Source organism: Salmo salar, chromosome 14 (assembly GCF_965601325.2).
Source record: "Salmo salar chromosome 14, fSalSal1, whole genome shotgun sequence".
Classification (NCBI taxonomy): Eukaryota; Metazoa; Chordata; class Actinopteri; order Salmoniformes; family Salmonidae; genus Salmo; species Salmo salar.
In genome coordinates, this window is record NC_138304.1 from 8,361,939 (window position 1) to 8,386,620 (window position 24,682).

The 24,682-nt window shown below is 41.5% G+C and overlaps 1 protein-coding gene across 1 annotated transcript in view; it reads left to right on the forward strand.

The window, feature by feature from the left end:
- Window positions 1-24,682, forward strand: part of LOC106568690 (pinopsin) — a 111,632-nt gene that overhangs the window by 10,797 nt on the left and 76,153 nt on the right. The window contains exon 2 of the mRNA XM_014139251.3: window positions 15,127-15,455. Coding sequence (XP_013994726.3) covers window positions 15,127-15,455 — 329 coding nt within the window. The remainder of the gene's footprint in view (window positions 1-15,126; window positions 15,456-24,682) is intronic.

A 24,682-nucleotide genomic window follows, 5' to 3' on the forward strand; every position in this document is an offset into this window, starting at 1 on the left:
TGGTCTGCGCATGCTCTGAGGACGCGGCTAGGGATCCCATCTCGGCCGGCAGCCTTGCGAGGGTTAATACGCTTAAATGTCTTACTCACATCTGCCACGGAGAAGGAGAGCCCACAGTGGTCGGTAGCACTGTGTTATACTCGAATCAGGCGAAGGTGTTTAGGTTGTCCGGAAGCAAGACGTCAGTGTCCGTGATGTGGCTGGTTTTCCCTTTGTAGTCCGTGATTGTCTGTAGACCCTGTCACATACGTGTAGTGTCTGAGCCGTTGAATTACGACTCCACTTTGTCTTTGTTCTGACGTTTTGCCTGTTTGATTGCCTTACGGAAGGAATAACTACACTGTTTGTATTCGGCCATATTCCCAGTCACCTTGCCATGGTTAAATGCGGTGGTTCCTGCTTTCAGTTTTGCGTGAATGCTGCCATCTATCCACGGTTTCTGGTTAGGATAGGTTTTAATAGTCACAGTGGGTACAACATCTCCTATACACTTCCTGATAAACTCAGTCACCGTATCAGTGTATTCGCCGATGTTTTTCTCAGAGGCTACCCGGAACATATCCCAGTCTGCGTGATCAAAACAATCTTAAAGTGTGGATACCGATTTGTTAGACCAGCGTTGAATAGTCCTTAGAACTGGTACTTCCTGTTTGAGTATCTGCCCATAGGAAGGGAGGAGAAAAATGGAGTCGTGATCAGATTTGCCAAAGGGAGGGCGGGGGAGGGCTTTGTAGACATCACGGGTAGTTGGAGTAGCAGTGTTTGAGTGTTTTAGCAGTGCGAGTACTACAGTCAATGTGTTGATAGAACTTCTTTTGCGTCTTACTCAAATTTGCTTTGCTAAAATCCCCAGCTACAATAAATGCAGCCTCAGGATATGTGGTTTCCAGTGGTTTCCAGTTTGCAAGTCCAGTGAAGTTCTTTGCGGGCCGTCGTGGTATCGGCTTCAGGGGGAATATACACGGCTGTGACTATAACCGAAGAGATTTCTCTTGGGGGGGGGATACAGTCTGCATTTGATTGTGAGGTATTCTAGGTCGGGTGAACAAAAGGACTGTATGTTGTCACAATCACACCATGAGTAGTTAATCATGAAACATACACCCCCGCACTTTTTCTTCCAAAAGAGATATTTATTCCTGTCTGCGCAATGGACTGAGTATTCTTGGGTATATCCCGAGAGAGCCATGTTTCCGTGAAACAGGGTATGTTACTATCCCTGATGTCTCTCTGGAAGGAAATCCTCTCCCTGAGCTCGTCAACTTTATTATCCAGAGACTGAACATTAGCGAGTAATATACTCGGAAGTGGTGGGTGGTGTGCGCGCCTCCTGAGTTGGACTAGAAGTCCACTCCGAATCCCTCTTCTCTGCCGGCGGTGTTTTGGATCAGCCTCTGGAATCAGTTAACCTCTATGGGCTAGGTGGGACGCAAGCGTCCCACCCGTGGTGCACTCCATCAACAGCAGGTGCATTTCAAGAGCGGCAAATTTGAATCCAAATAAATGTCAAAATTCACATTTTTCAAACATTCAACTATTTTACACCCTTTGAAAGATAAACATCTCCTTAATCTAACCACGTTTTACGATTTCAAAAAGGTTTTACGGCGAAAGCATAAATTTAGAGTATGTTAGGACAGTACATTTACAAGAGTTGTGTGTAATGTTGTGCCAATTCAAAGACAGGCGTCACCAAAACCATAAAATCAGCTAAAATGATGCACTAACCTTTTACAATCTCCAACAGATGACACTCCTAGGACATTGTGTTAGACAATGCATGCATTTTTAGTTCTATCAAGTTCATATTTATATCCAAAAACAGCGTTTTACTGTGGCATTGATGTTCAGGAAATCGTTTCCCTCCAATAACCGGCATTCAAGTCAGCACCACAAATTAAATAATTAAAATTAGAAAACATTGGTAAAATATTATATTGTCATTTAAAGAATTATAGATTTACATCTCTTGAACGCAATCAACTTGCCAGATTTAAAAATAACCTTACTGGGAAATCACACTTTGCAATAATCTGAGCACTGCGCCCAGAAAAATACGCGTTGCGATACAGACTAGCCGCCATGTTGGGGAGATCTAAAATCGAAAATACTATGTAAATAATCCATTACCTTTGATTCTCTTCATCAGATGTCACTTCCAGGTATCACAGGTCCATAACGAATGTAGTTTTGTTCAAAAAAGCTCATCATTTATGTCCAAAAATCTCCGTCTTGTTAGCACATGATCTAAGCCCGCCGGACTTCACTTCATGAACGAGGGGAAAAAATATATTTACGTTCGTTCAAACATGTCAAACGTTGTATAGCATAAATCATTAGGGCCTTTTTTAACCAGAACATGAATAATATTCAAGGTGGACGAATGCATTCTCTTTTATAACGTATTGGAACGAGGGTACCCAACATGAACTCGCGCGCCAGGTGTCTAATGGGACATCATCGTTCCATGGCTCTTGTTCGGTCAGATCTCCCTCCAGAAGACTCAAAACACTTTGTAAAGGCTGGTGACATCTAGTGGAAGCAATAGGAAGTGCCAAAATATTCCTCAGCCCCTGTGTTTTTCAATGGCATAGGTTTAAAGGTAATACAACACATCAGATATCCACTTCCTGTCAGAATCTGTCTCAGGGTTTTGCCTGCCAAATGAGTTCTGTTATACTCACAGACACTATTCAAACAGTTTTAGAAACTTTAGGGTGTTTTCTATCCATATATAATAAGTATATGCATATTCTAGTTACTGGGTAGGATTAGTAACCAGATTAAATCGGGTACATTTTTTTATCCAGCCGTGCAAATACTGCCCCCTAGCCCTAACAGGTTAAATTGCCCTGGGGGGGGTACGAACAAAGGATGCGATTTGGGAAATTTGTATTCCTGATCGTAATGGTGGTAATGCTGGTGAGTTACCGCCGCTCTGATATCCAAAAGATCTTCCTGGCTGTATGTAATAACACCACAAAAATTCTGGGCTGACAACGTAAGAAATAACACATAAAAAAACAAAATATTGCAACGTTGCTTAGGGGCTAGATGCACGGCTGCCCGATCTATCTGCGCCGTTTTCTTGGTTGTTTTTCTTGACAGCTGTGTGACAACAACTACTAACAAGGATAACCTCTCACTTCATATTCTCTTTCAGGCCAATTCAGAGGTGAGGTAAGTGAACACAACTCAGACTTTCATGTAAATCATTAACTGATGTCAATGGGTGACTTATGTGGAAATTTGTGTAAAGTTTGCAGATCTCAAGTCGTAATACCGTCTTTATTCTATGTTGTTAGTTGCCCAGCATAGGAACATCATATCGCTGAATAAACAATCTACCTAAAGAAAATCACATCAACTTATCCTCAAGAGGACCCTCAAGAAGCTGTGCTCATGACATTAGCACAATATCTAGCTTTGGTTTTGAGGCTGTAAAACAGTTGAATGTTGCATACATCAGTCTTGCCATTGGACCTGAACGGCCAGTATTGTAGTTAAGTGATGTCTGGAATGACTTTAGAACCTGCTGCCTCAACTTAATGGCCTGAGATGAGAACTCAGCAAGTTTAAGACCGGAAAACATTATTGCAGTCACACATCTTATTTCACATTAAAAGGGCTTGCTTAGTTAGCAGCCCTGGGCAACCATTTAGCCAGTCCAACTCCTCTTTGCATTTGTATCCTTATCTCGCAGTGTCATTGTCCTCTATTGTATTGAAAAAGACTTCCTTCCTCTTTTTGAACTTCCTTCCCTCCATCATTCCTTCGTGATCCTGCATACGGTAATGCACTACATGACCAAAAGTATGTGGACACCTGCTCATCGAACATCTCATTCCAAAATCATGGGCATTAATATGGAGTTGGTCCCCCCTTTGCTGCTATAACAGCCTCCACTCTTCTGGGAAGGCTTTCAACTAGATATTGGAACATTGCTGCGGGGACTTGCTTCCATTCAGCCAAAATAACATTAGTGAGGTTGGGTATTGATGATGGGCGATTAGGCTTGGCTCGCAGTCGGCATTCCAATTCATCCCAAAGGTGTTGGATGGGGTTGAGGTCATGGCTTTGTGCAGGCCAGTCAAGTTCTTCCACACCGGTCTCAACAAACCATTTCTGTATGGTCCTCGCATTGTGCACAGGGGCATTGTCATGCGGAAACAGGAAAGGGCCTTCTACAAACTGTTGCCACAAAGTTGGAAGAACAGCATCATCTAGAATGTCATTGTATGCTGTAGCGTTAAGATTTCCCTTCACTTTAACTAAGGCGGCTAGCCCGAACCATAAAAAAATACCCCCAGACCATTATTCCTCCTACACCAAACTTTACAGTTGGCACTATGCATTCGGGCAGGTAGAGTTCTCCTGGAATCTGCCAAACCCAGATTCGTCCCTCGTACTGTCAGATGGTGAAGCGTGATTCATCACTCCAGAGAACACGTTTCCACTGCTCCAGAGTCCAATGGCAGCGAGCTTCACACCACTCCAGCCAACGCTTGGCATTGCTCATGGTGATCTTAGGCTTGTGTTCGGCTACTTGGCCATGGAAACCCATTTCATAAAACTTCAGACGAACAGTTCTTGTGCTGACGTTGCTTCCAGAGGCAGTTTGGAACTCGGTAGTGAGTGTTGCAACCGAGGACAAACAATTTTAAGCACTTCAGCACTTGGCGGTCCCGTTCTGTGAGCTTGTGTGGCCTACCACTTTGTGGCTGAGCCGTTGTTGCTCCTAGACATTTCCACTTCACAATAACAGCACCTACAGTTGACCGGCTAAGCTCTAGTAGGGCATAAATTTGACGAACTTACTTGTTGAAAGGTGGAATCTTATGACAGTGCCACGTGAAAGTCACTGAGCTCTTCATTAAGGCCATTCTACTGCCAATGTTTGTCTATGGAGATTGCATGGCTGTGTAATATATATATACACTTGTCAGCAACGGATGTGCCTGAAATATCCAAATCCAGTAATTTGAAGGGGTGTCCACATACTTTTGTATATATATTGTATCTGCCTCAGGTGTACACAGGCTTTGAATTAACCTAACCTTGTCTGTTCTTGCTGAATGCAGAAGTTGGACTGTATTCTGTATATGGCCCTGATTCGTGTAGTGTTTTTTGTCAAGGTCGGTGAGAACTCTCAACAGTATAGGGAAGCAAAATCACTCTAACGTAAAGGTCATGATACGATGGTAATGAGCAAGTCCTATAAATAGTGAATAAACACATCTCACAATACTCATTATGTATGATGGGAGGTGGGATTTCAGAGCATTAGTATTCCTATACAGAGTTGCCTTGGGTGCAGATAGCAAAGGTAGTCATTTGTACTTTATCCGTAACCTTTTATTCATACAAAGAAAAAAAGTACACAGCTTATGTTAATTGTGTAAGCCACTTTCAGATCCTGTATCTTGTCAGTGGTGCATTCTTTGACCTTTTGTGCCCGTAATTCCTTTTAAATGTATGCACCTCCTCTGGCCTTATGAAAGATAAAGCAGAGCTTCCCAAACTTTTGCAAATGCTTCCTTTCTCTAATCTGTATCATTCCCACATTGAAAGTCATTCAGAGTGGTTGTCTTCTTTCGAAATTTAATTTATTCAACCACACAGCCTCTTCTCCATAATAAAACAGTGTATCCACTTGAGTCCAAACTTTTAACAATGGGCCTTCATTCATTTTCTTGCTGATTGTATTTTCATTATGGTACAAAGGATTCTGGGGCTAGTTTATGTATTCTATATTGATTTTGTGAAAACGTGTTTTTGGAACACTTCACTTGTTCACTGTAACGGCTGTCTGGAAGAGAGAACCAAGGTGCAGCAGAGGATGTGTTCATCATTAGAATTTTAATTCAAAAAACAAGAGAACACTACAAAATGAACAAAAACGACAGCAAACAGTCCTGTTAGGAAAATACTCAAAACAGAAACAATTACCCACAAAACCCAAAGGAAAAACATGCTCCTTATGTGTGACTCCCAATCAGCAGCAACGAGCTTCAGCTGTGCCTGATTGGGAGCCACACACATGGCCCAAAACCCCTCTCTATGGCCAGGGCGTTACATTCACATGTGAAATTGGTATGGTTTTTCCATAAGGGTGGTTGAACTACAGATAGTGGTATATCGTTGAACTACAGATAGTGTGCATGAAAACCTTTTGCAAAACATTTGTGGTGAGCTCTCAAGTTTATATCTGATAGGGACACTTTTGACACTGATTAAACTTTTCCAGATGTTGAGTTAATGTCCGAAATGGAAATCAGAAATGACGGCAGTTCAGGATTTTTTCTGGCGTGGTCGCCCACTCGTGTGGCTGAAATGTAGAGATCATTTTCTCAAAGTGCTCAATAGAGCTGCAGTTTCCTGTAATTCTACACATTTTGCCATGGCTAATCCTGTGTTCTTTTGCTCAAACATAAATACAAAATACATACTGCTAAATTCATTGTTATTGCAATTTTTAAATCTCCCTGACTGTGTAGATTATATTATTTAAAAAATATATAGCACCATTATTTTTTCTACATACTTTATCTCTGGTTTAAGTTAACACTGAAAGCTTTTTTCCACACTGAACATTACATTTTTACAGTTTGAATTTAGGCGCCCCAAAAATCGCTTAGACGGCCCACCCAAGGATTTCAAAGGCAGAAAAATCGCTGCAGTCAATTATTGGGCCAATGTAGGTATCATTTCATCCTGTGGTAAGAACTGTACAATACCGAAACATTTACTTGATTAGATTTTCTGTGAAAGACAAATACACGATGCACAAGGAACTAACCCAAAACGGGGGAAATGCTCAAGTGAATTTCATCTTATTTAGGTAATTTCAAAACATTTTGAAAATGTTGAGGATATTAGATTAAGCTGGCCTCTCTGATGTGAGGTCCATCGAGTTGGTGTCCCACTTCATAAGGCTCTACTTTGAATAAGCAGTCCCATGTTGATTTTATGCTAGCGAGCTGGCCCAAACTTGGGCAGAGGCATCTGCTTGGCCAACTAACATAACCTAATTTCGGCGGTTGTTTCCTCCACATAATGATGGGAATATTAGATTTCATATTCGCCGTCTTTGAAGAAAGGCTTTAATTATTTTTTAGTAATTCTATTTGATTTTAGTAATTTGTTGGCTGTATACAGCTCTCCATCAGCAGAGCATCACCTTTATTATACGTTTAGATGCTTGAATATGCTGGGGTCAGTGCACAGAGAAGATACTGGGCACTTTATTAAATGGACTACCTGGATGTCTATGAATTGAAACCATGAGATGCTGTAGTATTTTGGTGTCATTTTTGTAATATATTGCAATTTCATAACTTTCATAAAGCTACAAATCTCACCAGCCCAGATAGGTCAAGAGTATCAATAAAAACATCCATAAAGTTCATCAAGCAAGCTCATGTGAATCCAGTAGCCGTGATCGTATGAGGTAAACGTGATTAATATCTCTGAGCTTTGCCTGTGGCTCAGACAGTCAACAGCTGTATATTACACATGTATGCAAACACTGCTGTGAACCGGTGTGCACGCACAAATGCACGTACACTCACACCTAAACAACCTGCACTTTCAGAGCCCATGCAATATCTCCCATTGCCTGTGAGAGCTAAGAACTATACAGCAGCTCAGTGAATGGTCTGGCCCACACTTTTAAATTAGATGGCTGGTTGGGTCTGCTTCATTGCTGTTGGAAATCAATGGCCGTGAAGGACAGCCTCATGGATCAAATCAAATGTTATTTGTCACATGCTTCGTAAACAACAGGTGTAGACTAATAGTGAAATTCTTAGGGGCCCTTCCCAAAAATGCAGAGAAAGAAAATAGAGAAATAATAGAAAAGTAGTAACATGTAATAATAAAAGTAATAATAAATCCACAATGAGTAACGATAACTTGGCTATATACACGGGGTACCAGTACCGAGTCGATGTGCAGGGGTACGAGGTAATTGAGGTAGAAACAATGTATTTGGACTCCTTCCTTTTTCCACATTTTGTTACGTTACAGCCTTATTCTAAAATGGATTAAATAAAAACAAATCCTCATCAATCTACACACAATAATGACAAAGCAAAAACAGGTTTTTGAAAATGTTTGCAAATGTATAGAAAATTGAAAACAAATACCTTATTTACATAAGTATTCAGACCCTTTGCTATGAGACTCGAAATTGACCTCCGGTGCATCCTGTTTCCATTGATCATCCTTGAGATGTTTCTACAACTTGGTTGGAGTCCTCCGGTGGTAAATTCAATTGATTGGACATGATTTGGAAAGGCACACACCTGTCTATAAGGTCCCACAGTTGACCGTGCATGTCAGAGTAAAAACCAAGCCATGAGGTCGAAGGAATTGTCCGTAGAGCTCCGAGACAGGATTGTGTCGAGGCACAGATCTGGGGAAGGGTACAAAAGAATTTCTGCAGCATTGAAGGTCCCCAAGAACACAGTGGCCTCCATCATTCTTAAATGGAAGAAGTTTGAAACCACCAAGACTCTTCATAGAGCTGGCTGCCCGGCCAAACTGAGCAATCGGGGGAGAAGGGCCTTAGTCAGGGAGGTGACCAAGAACCCGATGTTCACTCTGACAGAGCTCCAGAGTTCCTCTGTGGAGATGGGAGAACCTTCCAGAAGGACAACCCTCTCTGTAGCACTCCACCAATCAGGTTTTTATGGTAGAGTGGCCAGACATAAGCCACTCCACCATAAAAGAAAAAGGCACGTGACAGCCCACTTTGAGTTTGCCAAAAGGCACCTAAAGGACTACTAGACCATGAGAAACAAGATTATCTGGTCTGATGAAACCAAGATTGAACTCTTTGGCCTGAATGCCAGGCGTCACATCTGGAGGAAACCTGGCGCCATCTCTACGGTGAAGCATGGTGGTGGCAGCATCATGCTGTGGGAATGTTTTTCAGCGGCAGGGACTGGGTGACTAGTCAGGATCGAGGGAAAGATGAACGGAGCAAAGTACAGTAAGATCCTTTATGTAAACCTGCTCCAGAGCACTCAGGAACTCAGACAGGTTCACCTTCCAACAGGACAACGACCCTAAGCGCACCGCCAAGACAACGCAGGAGTGGCTTCGGGACAAGTCTCTGAATGTCCTTGAGTGGCCCAGCCAGAGCCTGGACTTGAACCCTATCTAACATCTCTGGAAAGACATGAAAAAAGCTGTGCAGCGATGCTACCCATCCAACCTGACAGAGCTTGAGAGGATCTGCAGAGAAGAATGGGAGAAACTCCCCAAATACAGGTGTGCCAAGCTTGTAGCGTCATACCCAAGACAACGCAAGGCTGTAATCGCTCCCAAAGGTCTGAGCTAAGGGTCTGAATACTTATGTAAATGTAATATTTCTGTTTTTTAAAATGTATACATTTGCAAAAAAAATTTTAAAAAACTGTTTTTGCTTTGTCATTATGGGGTATGGTGTGTAGATTGAGGGAAAAAATTATATTTCAAGGGGTCTGAATACATTCCAAATGCACTGTATGTACAGTACATTTAACTAGGAATATAGTTCCTAGACAACAGGATCGATAATAAAGAGTAGCAGCAGTGTATATGCTGAGTCAAAAAAGCGATTGCAAAAATGGTTAATGCAGGTGCTATTTGTTTAACTATTTAACCAACTATTTAGCAATCTTATGGCTTGGGGGTAGAAGCCTTTCAGGGTCCTGTTGGTTCCAGACTTGGTGCATCGGTAACGTTTGCTTTGCGGTAGCAGAGGGCCTTCCTCTGACACCGCCTGGTATAGAGATCCTGGATGGCATGGTGCTCGGCCCCAGTGATGTACTGGGCTGTATGCATTACCCTCTGTAGCGCCTGCGGTCGGATGCCAAGCATTTGCCATAGCAAGTGGTGATGCAGCCAGTCAAGGTGCTTTCAATGGTGCAGCTGTAGAGCTTTTGGAGGATCTGAGGCCCATGCCAAATCTTTTTAGCCTCCTGAGGGTGAAGAGGTGTTGTTGTCCCCTCTTCATGATTTTGTTGGTGTGTGTGGACTATGATAGACCCTTAGTGATTATTCTACAATGTAGAAAATAGTAAAAATAAAGAAAAACCCTCGATTGAGTAGGTTAGTCCGAACTATTGACTGGTACTGTATATTATAATCAAAACAGTAGGACTATAGTACTTTTAAAACTCACCTCACTGTGATGATCAATTTGAAGAAAGAAGTTCAAAAGAAGGTTAAAACCGTCCCAAACATGGTTGTTGTGGATGTTGTTTCAAAACCTAACATAAAGAAATGGACAGCACTTACTAAGGTGATGATTAATTCAAAACACCCATAAGTATAGTAGAGCTTATGCATATGCATAGACTTATGAGTACAACACCCCCCCCCCCCCCCAAAAAAAAAATAAGAAATTGGATTGTGCCGTTATTAAATGCATAGTGTACCGCATATTATGGCAGAAAAACATTTAAAGAAACTGATTAAATATGTCTTTGGAACACAATTAGTCTAGCATATACTCAAAAATTAAACAAATTCAAGTAATCACCTTTGAGTGTGAACTGTATTATGTATACTGGATGAACTGGTTACCTTATGCTATGTTCACAAAAATATCCATGAGTCTGGAAGAGAAAGTATAGCCCTAGGCGATGCTGTTGGTTCATTGTTGGCTCACAGTTAGCTGTTCAAAATAGAAATGCAGTAATTGTAGGCTAAGTAATAGTGCTTTTTTCCCATAAATAATTGGGTGACACATTACCTTTAGCTATGCAGAATATATCACCATCACGCTTTCTCCTCCTCTCTCTCCTTTATTACTTTCTCGAGCGTGTAGACTGGCTGTCAAAAGTTTAGTGAAATATGTTTAGTTGCGTACACATGTTACTATCGATGTTCCCGAACAGATTTCACTTGGTTTCCCAAATTAAGCACTGGGTAGCTGCAGGAACAAGGTTGGAAAGCCCAAGGCATACAGAGTTTCAGCGGAATATCATCGTTCGGGGCAGACAGAGCATGCTCCTCAAACAGTGGTTGATGCATGGAGTGAAATAAGTGTTCTTATATGTATTTCTCAGCTGCTCATCAGCTGCACATCTCCGCTATAAAACCGAAGTAGCCTACAAAACGGAGTGGTGAGAAACCTTGCGGGCTCCATTCGCCATTCGAGTGCATACAGATGCCATGTCTTTTATTCCCCCTGCCCCGGTTCCTGCCCATTTCATAATCGGCCATTCTAAATCAAGATTAAAGACTTTAAATGGAGCATAATCTGATGGGTGAAAATATGACCACTTGATGAGAGAACAGCTGCGCAGCCTGAGACAAGGAACAGAGCTTTTTTGCAACTTTCTCAAATCATCAATAGCCTATAGTCGCGCCATGCAGCCCATATACGTTTTGATTTCTAAGACATTCTATGGTTTGTATCATTCACAACTAAAGTTGCCAAATAACTGAATCTAGCATATAGGACCTTTTTCAAATGATCCCTTTTACGTTCAACATAGCCACTTCATATGCAGAGTCGCTCCTTAATAGGAAAAATATCCTTTAGATTTTCTTCAGCTAAATTCAATTATATTCTTCTTATTAAAAAAAATCATATAAAATAATATAATGGCACACGATGTATTAGCATATCTTGTCAGCTATGGCATGGAGCATATCCAGATGTTTTAAGATGGCGCCGAAGAGGATGGCTGCCGTTTTACATGCTCCTAACCAACAGTGCTATTTCGTTAGTTTTTTTGCGTTGTTTGTAACTTTTTTTTTTTAACTTATTTTGTAAATAATATTGCTGCTACCGTCTATTATGACCGAAAAATTACTTCTGGACATCAGAACAGTGATTGCTCACCTTGAACTAGAAGAAGCTTTTTCCTTTAACGAGTTTGACAAGAAGAATATACTGCTTTCCCAGGAACAGGCCTAAATCCCCATTGTTTGCGTGAAGAAAAGACAGCGGAAAAGGGGGCGCATGTCGGGCTGCCTTCTGAGAATCTGTAGGCGAGCGAGTAAACTCCCATTGCCATCTGTTCTACTGCAATCATTGGAAAATAAAATTGATGAACTACGATTATCCTTATCCTACCAACGGGACATTTAAAAACTGTAAAATCTTATGTTTCACCAAGTCGTGGCTGAACGACGACACGGATAATATAGAGCTGGCAGGATTTTCCATGCACCGGCAGAACAGAGAAGCTACGTCTGGTAAAACGAGGGGTGAGGGCGTGTGTCTATTTGTCAATAACAGCGTATGCGCGATGTCTAATATTTATGAAGTCTCGAGGTATTGCTCACCTGTGGTAGAGTACCTTATGATAAGCTGTAGACCACACTATCTACCATGAGAGTTCTCACCTATATTATTCATAGCCGTCTATTTACCACCACAGCCCGCTGCTGGCACTAAGACCGCACTCAACCAACTCTATAAGGCCATAAGCAAACAAGAAAATGCTCGTGCAGAAGCAGTGCACCTAGTGGCCGGGGACTTTAATGCAGGCAAACTTAAATCAGGTGTACCAAGTTTTGTCACGTGCAACCAGAGGAAAAAAACTCTAGACCACCTTTACTCCACACACAGAGATGCATACAAAGCTCTCCCACGCCCTCCTTTTGGCCAATCTGACCATAATTCTATCCTCCTGATTCCTGCTTACATGCAAAAATTAAAGCAGGAAGTACCAGTGACTTGCTCAATACAGAAGGGGTCAGATGACGCGGATGCTATGCTACAGGACTGTTTTGCTAGCACAGACTGGAATATGTTTCCTGGGTTTCATCCAATGGCATTGAGGAGTTTACCACATCAGTCACCGGCTTCATAAGTGCATCGACGACGCCGTCTCCAAAGTGAACATGCATACATATCCCAACCAGAAGCAATGGATTACAGGCAACATCTGCACTGAGCTAAAGGCTAGAGCTGCCACTCTCAAGGAGCGGGACACTAATCCGGACGCTTATAAGAAATCTTGATACGACCACCGACGAGCCATCCAACAGGTGAAGCATCAATACAGGACTAAGATCGAATCCTACTACACAGGCTCTGACGCTCGTTGGATGTGGCAGGGCTTGCAAACTATTCTTTCTTCTATGCTCGCTTCGAGACAAGCACTACGGAACCATGCATGAGAACACCAGCTGTTCCGGATGACTGTGTGATCACGCACTCCGTAGCCTATGTGAGTAAGACTTTTAAACAGGTTAATATTCACAAGGCTGCAGGACCAGACGGATCACCAGACGCTAGCGAAACAGTCCTGTAGCTTATCATCCGCTTCATCGGACCACTTCCATATTGAGCTGGTACTTCCTGTTTGAGTTTTTGCTTGTAAGCAGGATTCAGGAGGATAGAGTTATGGTCAGCTTTGCCAAATGGAGGGTGAGGGAGAGCTTTGTATGCGTTTCAGTGTGTGGAGTAAAGATGATCTAGAGTTTTGATCATCTATTTGCACAGGTGACAATTAGGTAAGACATATTTCAGTTTCCCTGCTTTATAATCACCGGCCACTAGGAGCACCACCTCTGGATGAGCATTTTCTTGTTTGCTTATGGCCCTATACATCTCTTTGAGTGCGGTGTTAGTGCCAGCATCAGTTTGTGGTGGTAAATAGACAACTACGATAAATATAGATGAAAACTCTCTTGGTAAATAGTATGGTCTACAACTTATCATGAGGTATTATAACTCAGGCGAGCAGAACCCTCAAGACTTTCTTAATATGACAGCTGTTGTTAACAGAAAGACACTCACTTCCCCCTTGAGCTTACCCGATGCTTCCGTTTGATAATGCCAATGCATAGAAAAACCAGCTAGATGTATATTATCCATGCTCTTGTTCAGCCACGACTCTGAGGAACATAGGATAGTCTTGAACGGAGCTCATCCAGTTTGTTCTCCAGTGATTGTACGTTTGCCAATTGAACGGAGGATAGAGGCAGATAATTTATTTGCAGACTTAGTTTTGTAAGGGTGCCCGCATGCCGGCCTCTCTTACGCCGTCTTTTCCTTTTCCGAGTATCTGGGATACATAGCCCATCTGTAAATAGCCCATCCAACTACCTACCTCATCCCCATATTGTTTTTATTTACTTTTTGCTCTTTTGCACACCAGTATTTCTACTTGCACATCATCATCTGCACATCTATCACTCCAGTGTTAATTTGCTAAATTGTAATTACTTCGCTACTATGGCCTATTTATTGCCTTACCTCCGTATTCCATTTGTACACACTGTATATAGATTTTTCTATAGTGTTATTGACTGTACTTTTGTTTATCCCATGTGTAACTCTGTGTTGTTGTTTTTTGTCGCACTGCTTTGCTTTATCTTGGCCAGGTCGCAGTTGTAAATGAGAACTTGTTCTCAACTGGCCTACCTGGTTAAATAAAGGTTAAATAAAAAAAATAAAAAAAATTGGGCCTGATCCGGGGTGAGCGGTATATCCTGCGCCCTCGACTCATTGAAGTAGAACTCTTCATCCAAATCGAGGCTAGTGATCGCTGTTCTGATGTCCTTTTCGGTCATAGGAAACGATGGCGGAAATATTACATAGAAATATTACGTTTCACTTCAATGAAAAAACAAACAAGATAAAGAAGATGAGGGGTCAGGTTTCTGGGAGCAGTGGCTGGATATGAAATGCTCCTTTGCAAATGCTGCAGAGTAGGAAGTATGTGCATTGAAAGGTGAGAAATTATAGAATGCTCTATGGAAGCTTCTGTGGCATCTATTCATCACTGGTATCATTGGCCCTCCTGCAGAATGTCTAAAAGCTAAATTCTGCATGCCCTATGCTACTTTGTGTGAAGCAATCACACTTACATGTTGTATAGTACATTGGAATCTCTCTTTGCAAAGTAATAACAACCTATATGGATGCATTACTTACACTTCCAGGGTAAAACAGTAGGAAGCCAGCATACACTCAAGTGTGATATCATTTACTTGTGTCTATATGAGCACTCCCACTAATGATTCTGCATGCATTTTTGTTTAAACACCCCGTAGGTAAACATTTGTTTTAAGGCTGGAGTGTTGTGTCTGTGTTGTCTTTGACCCCCGATGAACTCCTGTATTGGCCCTGTTCTACATAGTCTGAGCAAGTGTCTGTGTTCTCGTTTCCAGGCATCGTGTCCCTCATCTCCCTGGCCGTGCTCTCCTACGAGCGCTACAGCACCATGATGGGCCCAACCAAGGCCGACTCCACCAACTACCGGAAGGTAGCCTTGGGCATCACTTTCTCCTGGTTCTACTCCTTGATGTGGACCCTGCCGCCGCTCTTCGGCTGGAGCCGCTACGGCCCCGAGGGGCCCGGTACCACCTGTTCCGTGGACTGGAAGGCCAAGAGTGCCAACAATGTCTCGTACATCCTCTGCCTCTTTGTTTTCTGCCTCATCATCCCCTTCCTGGTCATAGTCTACTGCTATGGTAAGCTGTTGCATGCAATCAAACAGGTGAGTAGGACAACCGCACTTGTTTTCTTGGATTCATACATTTATTCATGTTGATTTTCATTACAGTAGCTATTGCACAGAACTCTGTTACAGTGCACACTACTAAATGCATGGACTACTGTTCCTTGGTCTAGGCAGTGCTGAGTTGCAGTTAGAGACATTTGTGGCCCTCTCCGACCTCCCCATCCTTACTAATAACAACACACACTATGGGGTATTTTTGCAGCTACTTAATTGTGGCAGTAAATGTACTAGCTGTTGTAAAAACACATGGAAATGACTAGAGATTCACGCATTAAAATATTTCAGCCATTGTCCAAGTTCAGAAGTTAAATACGATACAATATATGGAATAAACCACAATTGTGTCTAGAGTGCAGCAATGATGTATGTTACGGTACTTCCAACTTGTCTCACATTTGTATGTTCTTAAGCGCATTATTACCCCAGTAAATCATCATGAACTATGGCAGCTTTTGTTTTCGCTTCCACTCTCATTTCTGACTATCAGCAGACAAGCTGTAAAGGAAGCGTTGTCTCACACAGAGAGAGACCTCCCGGGGATCTCACCTTGCTCTGATTTCTGAAAGCCGGTCTCAGAGCAATCTTTCCAGGATTACAGCTCACTCAACACTTAGTGCATCATGCCTTAAATGATAAACGCTCAGCGGCTCATCAACAACCATGAGGAACGACATGAATAATAACCAAAGTTTCCATTATTTTAATAAGCAGATCCCTCCTTTCTTATTTTTTTCCTTTTCTTTTTTTTCTTCTGAAGACGCATAGTAATGAAATCAGAGATGCTGACAGCATTGAATTCCCCAAGCTAATAAAGTGCTCGTCTATGGTCCGGGCCACATGAGGATAACAAAATCGATTCATCTATTTTAAGCTGCGACAGGCTCCACCAACTTTACCTTATCAATGATAAATAGCCAATCAACGTAAGGGAGGTGAGGGAGGGAAGTTTTGGATGATGCAGCTTCCCCATTGTTATCGTCTTTTTATTTATGCCGCATTGTATGGAAATTAGGGGTGTTTATTAGTAGAGAGGAGTTGGTCATGGGACAGACTCCCTCTCTCTGTCCTTGCATAGAGAAGACTTAGGGACATTTTTGCAGGTATAACTACAGTGCCTTGCAAAAGTATTTATCCCGCTTGCCGTTTTTCCCCAAAAAAATTGCACTACAACCTGTAATTTAAATTGATTTTATTTGGATTTCATGTAGTGGACATACACAAAATAGTCCAAATTGGTGAAGTGAAAAAAATAACTTTTCAAAAATGTCTAAAAAAATAAAAAACGGAAAAGGGGTGCATGCATGTGTATTCACCCCCCTTTGCTATGAAGCCCCTAAATAAGATCTGGTGCAAACAATTACTTTCAGAAGTCACATAATTAGTTAAATAAAGTCCACCTGTGTGCAATCTAAGTGTCACATGATCTCAGTATACATACACCTGTTCTAAAAGACCCCAGAGTCTGCAACACCACTAATCAAGGGGGTACTACCAAGCAAGCGGCATCATGAAGACCAAGGAGCTCTCCAAACAGGTGAGGGACAAAGTTTTGGAGAAGTACAGATCAGGGTTGGGTTATAAAAATATCTGAAACTTTGAACATCCCATTAAATATATGCATTATTAAAAAATGGAAAGAATATGGCACCACAACAAACCTGCCAAGAGAGGGCCGTCCACCAAAACTCACGGACCAGGCAAGGAGGGCATTAATCAGAGAGGCAACAAAGAGACCAAAGATAACCCTGAAGGAGCTGCAAAGCTCCACAGCGGAGATTGGAGTATCTGTCCATAGGACCACTTTAAGCCGTACACTCCACAGAGCTGGGCTTAACGAAAGAGTGACTAGAAAAAAGCCATTGCTTAAAGAAAAAAATAAGCAAACACGTTTGGTGTTCGCCAAAAGGCAAGTGGGAGACTCCCCAAACATATGGAAGAAGGTACTCTAGTCAGATGAGACTAAAATTGAGCTTTTTGGCCATCAAGGAAAATGTTATGTCTAGCGCAAACCCAACACCTCTCATCACCCCGAGAACACCATCCCCACAGTGAAGCATGGTGGTGGCAGCATCATGCTGTGGGGTTGTTTTTCATCTGCAGGGACTGGGAAACTGGTCAGAATTGAAGGAATGATGGATGGCGCTAAATACAGGGAAATTCTTGAGGGAAACCTGTTTCAGTCTTCCAGAGATTTGAGACTGGGATAGAGGTTCACCTTCCAGCAGGATAATGACCCTAAGCATACTGCAAAAGCAACACTTGAGTGGTTTAAGGGGAAACATTTAAATGTCTTGGAATGGCCTAGTCAAAGCCCAGACCTCAATACAATTGAGAATCTGTGGTATGACTTAAGGATTGCTGTACACCAGTGGAACCCATCCAACTTGAAGGAGCTGGAGCAGTTTTGCCTTGAAGAATGGGAAAAAATCCCAGTGGCTAGATGTGCCAAGCTTATAGAGATGTACCCAAGAGACTTGTAGCTGTAATTGCTGCAAAAGGTGGCTCTACACAGTATTGTCTTTGGGGGGGTGAATAGTTATGCACGCTCAAGTAAAACATTTTTTTGTCTTATTTCTTGTTTGTTTCACCCAAAAATTATTTTGCATCTTCAAAGTGGTAGGCATGTTGTGTAAATCAAATGATACAAACCCCCCTCCAAAAAATCTATTTTAATTCCAGGTTGTAAGGCAACAAAATAGGAAAAATGCCAAGGGGGTGAATACTTTCGCAAGCCACAGTGTATAATTTATTCCATCCTAGTCAAATTTTGTCATCTGCTTGCATGCAGCTCCCCTATCAAGGTGTTTTGGTACCTCCCATATGCACTATGCATTTGGTAAGACCCAAATGCAGACTGTGTTGAAGTACAATGTTTATTACAGCAACAGAGGCAGGCAAACGACAGGTCAATGCAGGCAGGCGTCGATAATCCAGAGTGGTGGGGCAACGGTACAGGACAGCAGGCAGGCTCAGGTTAGGCAGAAGTCGGTAATCCAGAGAAGGGGCAAAGGTACAGGACGACAGGCAGGCTCAAGGTCAGGGGCAGGCGGAGTGGTCAGGCAGACCGGTTCAGAGTCGGACAGGCAAGAGTCAAAACCAGGAGGGCGAGAATAAGAGAGAATGGGGAAAAGCAGGAGCTGAGACAAACTGCTGGTTCACTTGACAAACAAGACGAACTGGTAACAGACAAACAGAGAACACCTGTATAAATACACAGGGGATAATGGGGAAGATAGGCGACAATCACAAGGACATTTGAAACAGATCAAGGCGACACTATCCACCATTAATAGTGACAATAGTGGGAGGTGGATCATTTGTCCAGATCTGCAATAGGCTAACTAGAAATCTTACCACACATTATTGTTGTGTGGTGCATTGACACAGAAAACTGTTGGTGGAAAATTTGTTGCATATATTTCATACCATGTAATATCCTGTAGTACCCTTGCATTCTCTTTTCCATACTTGTCTGTAAATACACATCTAGAGAGTATACTTGCATTTGACAATACGGAGCTCAGAAACACATGGTTATCTGACTCAAACAGTTTGCATGTTTTTAAAATGCCAATTAGTGGGACCTTTGCAAGTGATCTTGAGGAAGCTTGTGGGCCACAAGCTGCCACTTGTGGGCCACAAGTGGCAGGTCTCGCTCCTTCACTCTCCGTTTCTCTCTATCTTGGCTAATATCTCTCAATCTCTTAACCACTCTCTCTGTCGCTCTGTGTGTCTCACTCTTTCTCTTTGTCTCTCTGCGCCTTTGCATCCCCATACAGACTTATCTATCCACATCGTTAACCTGTAGTTACGAGGCCTTGAATCAGATTAATCCACTACTTCTTTGACTCTTGACTTGTGATTAGCAGAGGGAAAACATAGGTGGTTGATGTGCTAGGGGTTCAAATTGAAGTTTTGTAGGAAAGCTTCTGCCATCCGGAAGGAAAAGAAACGAGCTACGATTTGCTGTGAAAAGCACTTTGTTACATTTACATCTATGTCATTTAGCAGACGCTCTTATCCAGAGCGACTTACAGTAGTGAATGCATACATTTCATCTCCATACTGGTCCCCCATGGGAATCGAACCCACAACCCTGGCGTTGCAAACACCATGCTCTACCAACTGAGCCACACGGGACCTGTTAGTCAACCTGTTCGTGTTGCCAATACCAAAGACCTGGTCAGAGGCAAGTCACACATCGAGAGGCATTGTATATATTTATCTATCGTCAGTCACTGAAGAAAGGAACTGCATTTGTCCGAGCCTAAAAAATATGATCAGACAATTTGAGATGAGCAGGTCACGGCTGTCTCATTCGAACATTGCACAGATAACAACAGCACTCTACAAACCAGTGCTTTCCAACTCCGAGAGCTACCCTGTGGAAATACAGGATCCTGTGTACAGAAGTTCTCATTTTCATGTTTGTTTCTTCTTACAACAGCGACTATGGTTGCAAAGGGAAGGTGTATTCCTGGAAACGTTCAAAATTTACCAGTAAACTACCAGAATTTTGGTAAATCGATTTTTTGTCATTGTATGTTTAGTCACCTTTTTGGGTACTTCAGATTATCACAGGTATCTGTAATTTTATGTAAAATATATAAAATAATAAAAATAAGATTTAAAAAATAAAATAAAAAGCTGTAAAACATTATCCTAAATATAAACCATCAACTTTAATATGCTGTTTAATATGAGGGTTTCAGCATTAAATATGTTTTTTTCACACTTTTACCAGATTAGCACACATTCCATAAATCTGATCTAACAAAGTGGCACAGCGGTCTAAGGCACTGCATCTCAGTGCAAGAAGCGTCACTACAATCCCTGATTCGAATCCAGGCTGTATCACATCCGGCCGTGATTTGGAGTCCCATAGGTGGCGCACAATTGGCCCAGCATCGTAAGGGTTTGTCTGGGGTAGGCCGTCATTGTAAATAAGAATTTGTTCTTAACTGACCTGCCTAGTTAAATAAAGGTTAAATAAAAAAAATATGGATATTTGTGAAATCCGTAATGATTTATGCGTTGTAACAGGCTCACATTTGGTTACTTAAGTCCGATTTCGACATATGTGGCTGTTTTGCTTGCAACATTTAGAAGTTGTCCTTTTTCAGGATTAGAAGAAGTGACTGCTAAATGCTAACTCCCGTTCGTTTAAGCTGGTTAGCATAGCTAGCATACAGAAATGGGTAGTGGTAGTCAGAGTCGTTTTTAACTGTAACGCAGTTGATTGGTGATGATGACATGAACATGTGTTGGGGTTGACATCTATACAAGCATTATATTCAGATTTTTACCTTAACATAGTGTGAAATACACATATAAACCATAGCCTAAATTTTTCAAAATTTTTCTGGGGGGGCAGTGAGGAGATTTGGGATCGTTCCCCCATGCATTTCCATGGCAATTCCATTGTTTTGGTCGAGTTTGATTGACCTCTTTACCGCATCTATATTGGTCAGGAAGAAATCAAAACCAGTCAAATTGGAGTGAATGGCAGTTGAGGCATAATTTTACTTATGCAGGAAAATAAAAGTAAGGCATGTGATATATCAGTATTTATAAACTGGGTGGTTCGAGCCCTGAATGCTGATTGGCTGACAGTCGTCGTATACCACAGCTATGACAAAACATGTATTTTTACTGCTGTAATTAGCCGTGGTATATTGGCCGTATACCATACCCCCTCGTGCCTTATTGCTTAATTGTAATATAATTATTGTCAACCTAAAATATTGTTATAGTTTATATTGGTTTTATACCAATTGTCTATATAAATAGCCTCTAAAATATATGTCAACAGACCATAAATGTCTCAATTTTAGTTTTTGGGGAAAGCTGTGAGTGCTATTACAGTATATGATACAATATCAGTACTTGTTGCATTTACAACTTGTCTAAGTCCTATTATCAACTGATTTCAGCCAGTGTATGGCTGTGGATCGACTGCATTGTTTGAATGGAATGTTGGCATATTGGCAGTTTAATTTGACACATTTATGGAATCATTCCTCTAGAACGGTCTTGCTAGCTAGCTAGCAAACATACAGTGCAGATAAATTCTTCAAATTCATTATTTTACACAAAACCTTATCACAGCACTGGCAAACCATGGTTGACCAACTGACCAAAATGTCTGACCTTTATCCCATCATAAGACGGTTCATATCCATTCTAGTATTCTAATTCCTAATTCTATGGGTTCGACCCCCTCCCCCACATTCTCTCCCCTATTGTGTGCAGAGCTTCCACCAGCTTGATAATATGGCTGTTGTAACCAGAACGGGTCCCAGGGTGTGTGTGTGCACACAAGTGTGTACATGTTTGTGTGTGTATATATGTGTGCACATGTGTGTGCCTTTGTGTTAAGGCTGGTTTACAGTCTGTCTATCGACATGTCTATAGACAATTAGAATGCGACAAGTGTTGCTGGTCAAAATGCAATTTAATTTATACTCCAGTAAAATGTCTGTAGACCATCGCTGCAACTGTCAGTTTCCTTGTTGCACAGACATGAAAAAAGTTTAAGTCTCTGTGACTGTCGCAACATCCGTTGTTGTGTTTACTAGACTGCCACAGCAACCAGACTTGTAATTATATTGTTGTTGGTTTATTTTCCTGTAATGATGAATAAAAAGTAGTTAAAGTTAAGATGCTGTCAGCTATACTCTGGTCATTATTTGAACTGGCTATCTCGCCAGCTAGCTAGCTAACAACGAACCAAACCTTTGTTTAGAAAATTGTTTATAGTTGCCTGGCTTGCTAGGTTGACATTTACCGAATTTATTTTTAAGCGGATGGGTTTCTTGGTGTTAAAAAAGAGAAAGTATGCTATTTGGAGCACCGGGCTGCTGATGTCATGCAGAGGCTGTCGTTTTGTGTTTATACTTTTACGTAATGGCAATGATGTCGGATAACAATAGAATGTTCATGATGTCGCTACGACAATTGTCTATAGACATGTTGATAGATGGACAGTAAACCAGCCTTTAGTCCCCATCTTAAGAGTGCTAAACGAAAAGCAGTGAAGCAAAGCGCGTCTGTGTTTCTAGTGTGCTTGTGTGCACAAGTGTGTGAAATTGTACCTGGTTGTCGGGATTGGGCGAAGTGAGCACTTTGCAGAGCCGTGTGTTATTGGAAAATCATACCTACTTTTGGACTTTACTATTTTGTATTAGATAAGTAATGGGAAAATTGCCCATGCCCGATGCCATTTGCAAGCTGCGAGTGTGGTTGGAAGAACTGTCCTAGTTTCCTGTGAATGTAAATTATTACTGACGTGAAACGACACCCACGGTAGACATTACACATGCACATACACATGGTCTATAGTAATTGTTTCAATTAGAGATCTTGGTTTATTGCTGGCTCTAAAATAACATTATACAGTCTACTGAATACTGTACATGTACAGTATCACTGTAATTGTATAGGATCGACTACTAATTAAATTTTTGCATTACAAAACCACATGACAGCAGTGACCCATTCAATTGCTGTGGAACTGGAGACTGAGGCTTTTCATTATTTTGCACTTTCAAATGAGCAATTAGCGAAATGTCAGTTATTTTTTGTTTTTTAACCTCTCTTGGGTAGGGGGCAGTATTTTGACATCCGGATGAAAAGCGTGCCCAAAGTAAACTGCCTGTTACTCAGGCCCAGAAGCTAGGATATGCATATAATTGGTAGATATGGATAGAAAACACTCTAAAGTTTCTAAAACCGTTAAAACTATGTCTGTGAGTATAACAGAACTGATATGGCAGGCGAAACCCCGAGGACAAACCACCCCCTCCCCCCAAAGAATCTGCCTATCCCTATTTTCGATGGCTATCACTTTTATTATAAGGCCAAGTCCTCCCAGATTGCAGTTCCAAAGGCTTCCAGTAGATGTCAACAGTCTTTAGAAAGAGTTTCAGGCTGGTTTTTGGAAAAATGAGCCAGAAATTATAGTTGTTCTAGGTGGCTCCCATTTTGGCTGTAGTGTTTCCAAGCGCGTGGAAGAGAGCGCGTTCTTTGGTATTTTTCTCCGGTAAAGACAATAACGATTCTCCATCTTAAATGTTATAATTTATTTACATGTTAGGGTACTTAAGGTTTGATTATAAACGTTGTTTGACTTGTTTGGAAAAGTTTATTAGTAACGTTTGGGATTCATTTTGTATACATTTTGATTGAGGGAAACTGAGTGGATTATTGACTGAAGCGCAACAGCTAAACTGAGTTTTTATGGATATAAAGAAGGACATTATCAAACAAAAGGACCATTTGTGATGTAACTGGGACCTTTTGGAGTGCCAACAGAAGAAGATCATCAAAGGTAAGGCATTTTTTATATCGCTATTTCTGACTTTCGTGTCGCACCTACCTGGTTGAAATATGTTTTTCATGTGTTTGTATGCGGGGCACTGTCCTCAGATAATCACATGGTTTGCTTTCACCGTAAAGCCTTTTTCAAATCTGACACAGCAGCTGGATTAACAAGAAGTTAAGCTTTATTTTGATGTATTACACTTGTGATTTTATGAAAGTTAAATATTTATAATACTGTCGTTTGAATTTCACGCTCTGCGATTTCACCGGATGTTGGCGTCCCACCTGCCCATAAGAAGTTAACTTGAAAAGGGAGGGGGGTTCTACTTTATAACATATGAAATATTGGATACAATATTGAATTTGGCCTTTACTACTATAGCCCATAAAAATGCATTGAATAAGAAATTCATAGATGGCAAAAAGACAGTCAAAAATATAACATATAAGACAGCTCAGAAAATGTTTTATTTAACCCCTTATTTTTGTTGTTACCTCCATACTTCCATTCATTTGTACCTTCAGACGAGTTCTGTGATAATTGTAGCTGAAACGGTTCTGACGCTACAGACAGCAGTTGGCACATCAGCATTACTGACTTCAGACGAGCCCCGTGGGGCTTGTGAGGGTCGTAGAGCAAAACGGAGAACATCGTGAGAGTCTTATCTTTTCATTGAGTTTGCCAAACCATTAGTATGCTATAGACGTTTTCGTAAGAAGACCGATTTTCGGGATGTCCCATGGTCTGACAAACACCGCTGTAGCTCGGCCACCTTCCACCGTAGATGCGGAAGGCCGACGGTGGATTGAGGCAGATGTGGTGGATTGAGAGGCTGCCCATGCAAAAAATCAGATATGCTATACATTCAAAAGTATGTGGA